At 41.4% G+C, this 6,380-nt stretch overlaps 1 protein-coding gene across 1 annotated transcript; it reads left to right on the forward strand.

Moving 5' to 3' along the window:
• The first annotated feature begins 256 nt into the window (after positions 1–256).
• Positions 257–2,951, forward strand: LOC115213996 (uncharacterized protein DDB_G0290685-like). The gene is made up of 2 exons (XM_029783006.1): positions 257–1,859; positions 2,917–2,951. The coding sequence occupies exons 1-2, from the start codon at positions 257–259 to the stop codon at positions 2,949–2,951; spliced, it is 1,638 nt and encodes a 545-aa protein (XP_029638866.1).
• The last annotated feature ends 3,429 nt before the right edge of the window (positions 2,952–6,380 follow it).

The raw sequence follows: 6,380 nt of genomic DNA on the forward strand, positions 1-6,380 counted from the left end.
CTGAAACACGTTTGCAGTATTCCTACTCTGTCTGTCTGCAATTTCATTTCGAATATTATTAGGATTTGATATAATTTAATATAAAGATAATCAAAATAAGTTTCTTAGAAACGGTTTCTAATTATAGAGACCAGACTTACGACGACGCCGACAACGGCAGCAACGGCAATGACGGCGACGGCAATGACGACGACGGCAATGACGGTGACTTCAATGACGACGACGGAAGACGACAATGACGACGACGGCAATGACGATGACGGCAATAACGACGACGGCAGACGGCAATTACGGCGACGGCAGTGATGACGACGACGGCAATTACGACGACAGCAATGACGGTAACGGCAATGACGACGACGTCAATGACGGCAACGGTAATGACGACGTCAATGACAGCAACGGCAATGACGACGACGTCAATGACGGCAACGGCAATGACGACGACGTCAATGACGGCAACGGTAATGACGACGACAGCAATGACGACGACGGCAATGACGTCGACGTCAATGACGGCAACGGCAATGACGACGACGTCAACGACGGCAACGGCAATGAAGACGACGGCAATGACGGCAACGGCAAGAACGACGACGTCAATGACGGCAACGGCAATGACGACGACGGCAATGACAGCAACGGCAATGACGACGTCAATGACGGCAACGGCAATGACGACGACGTCAATGACGGCAACGGTAATGACGACGTCAATGACGGCAACGGCAATGACGACGACGTCAATGACGGCAACGGCAATGACGACGACGTCAATGACGGCAACGGCAATGACGACGACATCAATGACGGCAACGGTAATAACGACGACAGCAATGACGGCAACGGCAATGACGATGATAGCAATGACGGCAACGGCAATGACGACAACGTCAATGACGGCAACGGCAATGACGACGACGTCAATGACGGCAACGGCAATGACGACGACGGCAATGACGGCAACGGCAATGACGACGATGGCAATGACGGCAACGGCAATGACGACGACGGCAATGACGGCAACGGCAATGACGACGACAGCAATGACGGCAACGGCAATGACGACAACGTCAATGGCAATGACGACGACGTCAATGACGGCAACGGCAATGACGACGACGTCAATGACGGCAACGGCAATGACGACGACATCAATGACGGCAACGGTAATAACGACGACAGCAATGACGGCACCGGCAATGACGATGACAGCAATGACGGCAACGGCAATGACGACAACGTCAATGACGGCAACGGCAATGACGACGACGTCAATGACGGCAACGGCAATGACGACGACGGCAATGACGGCAACGGCAATGACGACGATGGCAATGACGGCAACGGCAATGACGACGACGGCAATGACGGCAACGGCAATGACGACGACAGCAATGACGGCAACGGCAATGACGACAACGTCAATGACGGCAATGGCAATGACGACGACGTCAATGACGGCAACGGCAATGACGACGACATCAATGACGGCAACGGTAATGACGACGACAGCAATGACGGCAACGGCAATGACGATGACAGCAATGACGGCAACGGCAATGACGACAACGTCAATGACGGCAACGGCAATGACGACGACGTCAATGACATCTACGGCAATGACGACGACGGCAATGACGGCAACGGCAATGACGACGACGGCAATGACGGCAACGGCAATGACGACGACGGCAATGACGGCAACGGCAATGACGACGATGGCAATGACGGCAACGCCAATGACGACGACAGCAATGACGGCAACGGCAATGACGACAACGTCAATGACGGCAATGGCAATGACGACGACGTCAATGACGGCAACGGCAATGACGACGACGGCTATGACGGCATCGGCATGGACGAGGACAAGATGAGAAAACAGAAGATGACGATGATGATAAACGCGACGACGACGACGATAACGATGACACCAATGACGCCGTCGTTGATCATGTGAAAGTTGAGGATGCTGATACTGATGACAATAATGATAATGGTGATGATAATGATGACAACGACGACGACACGACGACAACGATGATGATGATGATGATGATGATGATGATGATGATGATGATGATGGTGCCGACGATGAGATGATGCCAAAATTGATGTTTGTTCACACTGAGGATGATGATTCCGAATTCTTGGAATTAATGCTGTTTCATTTGACAGATTTCTGTGATGGAGAGAATTTATAAAAAATTGTTTACAATATTATGGGCTTGTGTCTAGTTCCTCGGGTATTTTAGTCTGATTCCTTTATCTACCGCTCCAGACTGGACCGCGCAGGAACTTTGCCAAATTTATATTAATATTGGTAGGTATTAAGCTCTGAGGAAATAATCTGTGTCCATAAGCAATATACATACCTATATCCATAGGTATGTACATACACGCACGAACACACACACATAGTCACACAAACAGACACGAACACATACATACTCACCCATATATATATACACATACACACCCACACACTTTTGGGTATGTATGTATATATCTATCTGCTCTATACATACATACATACATACATACATACATACATACATACATACATACATACATACATACATACGTACATACATACGTACATACATACATAATACATACATACATAATACATACATAAACACATACATGAATACATAAATACATGTGTGTGTGTATCTGTGTGTGTGAAAGGAATACATGGAAAAGAATATATTGGAATGAAAGATGTGCCCAAATTTTAAGTTTATTGGAGTTTATTTCATCGAGTCTATGTTGTATTTTCGAATTGGATATGGTGAATTTATCCGCGTAAAAAACAACTTGTGAATATTTCTCTTCTTAAATTTATGCAGTTTCACGTGTAAACACACACAATTACCTGTTAACGTGGCATTTAATATAATTCTTTCACAGACGATCAGGAAATCTTACGAGGATTAATACCATAGAGATACACACTCTACACATTAACAGATATACACAGGCAAGCCCAGAAAGTGGCCAAAACACCTAACCGCATATATCATGCAAGCAAATTCACTCACATTCAGTATTATTTGACAACTTAGCTATAAGAAAATATAGAGAGAAACGAGCACTCTCAAAGCAATATTGTGAACTACAAATAGAGTACAAAATACCATACACAAGCAAACATACATCTAGCTTCACCAGCTATATATCCGCGCGGCCAATGACTCCTGGACTCTTAGTGAATTTTCATTAAGTATGCATGCATACTCACAAAGGAAACGCATTATTTTCAATTCATAATGTGAACCGTATTCATTACTCGACATATCGAAAAGGACTGGTCTCTTGACAGGACTATTTTTCAGCAATCCCGCGAACACTGAGGTAAATATATATATATATATATATATATATATAATAATATATCTTTTTGTTGCACTTGTTTCAATCATTTGACTGCAGCCATGCTGGAGCACCGCTTTTAGTCGAAGAAATCGACCCCAGGAGTTATTCTTTGTAACGGTCTCTTTTGCCGAACCGCTAAACACACCAACATCGGTTGCAAAGAGATGGTAGGTGGGGGACAAATACAGACACTCAAACATATACGTATATATATATATATATATATATATATATATATATAATATATATATTCATATACATAGGCACAGGAGTGGCTTACCAACCACATGGTTCCGGGTTCAGTCCCACTGCGTGGCACCTTGGGCATGTGTTTTCTACTATAGCCTCGGGCCGACCAAGCCTTGTGAGTGGATTTGGTAGACGGAAACTGAAAGAAGCCCGTCGTATATATGTATATATATGTGTGTGTGTATATATATATATATCTGTATATATATAAATATATATATATTATATATATATATATATATATATATATATACATATATATATATATGTATATATATACATACATATACATAGACGTAGATATCTCTTTATTCTTTTACTTGCTCCAGCTATTTGGCTATGGCCATGTTGGAGTACCGTCTAGAATGTTTCAAGTCGAAGAAATCAGGACATCTTTTGGTCTGCACAAGGCGATAGTAGAAGACATTTTCCCAAGGTGCCTCGCAGTGAGACTGATCCCAGGACCGTGTGGCTGAGGGAAGCAAACTTATTATCACCTCCCCCCACACAAATATAGAGTACCTGGAACCTGTATTCTTCATGTTTCATTCAGGTATGCAAAAATAATCGATGGCTGTTTCATTCCTTGTTCAATAAATATTAAGATACCTCTTTATGTTACTTCATATAATTTTCATGCGTTCACTCCTTTTTCGGCAAAGAAAATACGTGCAATTCACATAGTAATACAGCCTTCATTCCTATTTTGAACATAAGTATAAAGCTACCATTTTCATGAAAAAGTTAAACAGAACAGGTGAGAATTAGTTCCTGGCAAATAAATTTTCTATATCGTTATATGTTACCGCTGTTGACGTCACTTGATATTTCCTTAATATATTGGTTGTCTATAAGTATTTTAAAGGCCTCATATGGTTATGAGTGATAAAAGGGATTATAGAATGTTTATATCTTCCCCCTTGAGTGTTAAACGTGTAAAAGCATCCTTTGTATAATGCTGTTTTATGCTATAATTTATTTCGCATTTAGGATGCACTGCATGGTTATCGATTACTGTGTTTCTTTGGTAGTTTAGTTTCTCAGTCCCGGAAGAAAGAACTGTAGAGTTGACATTCGTTCTATTTGAACGTACAAAGTAAAGGGAGATAATTGATAAGTATTGGGTTGTCCGGAAAGTTCGTGCCGATTTTTAAAGGAAAGAAAAAGGCTAATAAATACTTGCCCAACCAAATATGAACCATTTTGTTGCACAATGCGTCTCCATCTTTTCTTTAACTTGAAAATACCCTCTTCCCAGAATTGAGGTGGTTTCATGGCAAATAATTCATCAAGGTATCTTTTTACGTCATCCAAGGAATAGAAATTTTTACCATTAAGACTATTCTGCAGGGACCTGAATAAGTGGAAATCCGAAGGAGCAATACCTGGTGAATATGGAGGGTGGGGTAACACATCCCAGCCGAGCTGCAGCAATTTTTGTCTAGTTCCAAAAGCATCAAGTGCCGAAAATGAACTTATATGCAGTGGAAGGTCTGCCTGATCGCTCTTTATCAGTAAGGCTACAACCTCCAGCTCGGAACATTGCGAACCACTTCCGTACAGTTCTTTCGGATAAAGAAACATCGCCGTAAAATGCGCATTTTTCTTTGGTTGCTTGTGAAGCATTTTTCCCTTTACAGAAAAAGAAAAGGATGAAGTCACGAAAATGAACTTTCTTATTTTCCACTTTAAAGGGTTACAGAATTAACACGTGTTATAGGAACATAAACCTTCTTCCACGAAAAGATATCTTAAACTGTGCTCTAAATGGAGATGTAGTCAAATCCTATTTTATGGACTCCACCATGTTTTAAAATAAGTCGAAATTTAAGCTACTATAAATCGGCACTTTCCGGACAACCCAATACTTTTTACAGCATTTAATGATTTAATAACGCGCAATAATTTACTTATACCACTATGTAGTCTTGTATAACATCTATTGTATTCTTGTTCAAGCCGGAGAGCTGGCAGAATCGTTAGCACCCCGGGCGAAATGCTTAGCGGTATTTCGTCTGTCGCTACGTTCTGAGTTCAAATTCCGCCGAGGTCGACTTTGGCTTTCATCCTTTCGGGGTCGATTAAATAAGTACCAGTTACGCACTGGGGTCGATATAATCAACTTAATCCATTTGTCTGTCCTTGTTTGTCCCCTCTGTGTTTAGCCCCTTGTGGGTAGTAAAGAAATAGCTATTGTATTCTTGTTCGTAGTATGCTTGTCTGTGTGAAATATATATGTACCAAGATTATTTTTAAAAAACTTGAACAACATCACTATAGACATATGTGGAGGCGCATGGCTTAGTGGTTAGGGTGTTGGACTAATGATTGTAAGATTGTGGTTTAGATTCCTGAACTGGGTGACATGTTATGCTCTTGAGCAAAACACTTCATTTTACGTTGCTCCAGTCCACTCAGCAATCAAAAATGACAAATCGCCCTATGGGCTGGGGTCCCCAACTTGTAGGGAACACATAGGCCATGAAACCGGAAAATAGACTTATTATAGACAGATATTATTAAAACAGGTTTATTGTAGTACATTGCCTAAAAACGAAGTCTTCGCCTTTTCTGCTGTTCCTTTTTTCTATTGTTTTTGCAATTCATTCTCCTTGAACGTTGAATTCTAGTCAGGATTTGTCTTCCTTCTGTTTGGCTCTTAATATATATGTAAATATAGGAATGTAATCACACACAGCTCGATATAAGTATGAATTATCCATAATTCAAGCATTTACAGGAAATAACAT

Source organism: Octopus sinensis, linkage group LG7, assembly GCF_006345805.1.
Source record: "Octopus sinensis linkage group LG7, ASM634580v1, whole genome shotgun sequence".
Lineage (NCBI taxonomy): Eukaryota > Metazoa > Mollusca > Cephalopoda > Octopoda > Octopodidae > Octopus > Octopus sinensis.

Excerpts from the sequence above, each read along its gene's own strand:
- LOC115213996 (XM_029783006.1), top strand. The coding sequence starts at position 257 with ATGACGGCAATAACGACGACGGCAGACGGCAATTACGGCGACGGCAGT. Across the intron at positions 1,860-2,916 it reads CGACGGCTATGACGGCATCG|ACGATCAGGAAATCTTACGA; the intron begins GCATGGACGAGG and ends ATTCTTTCACAG.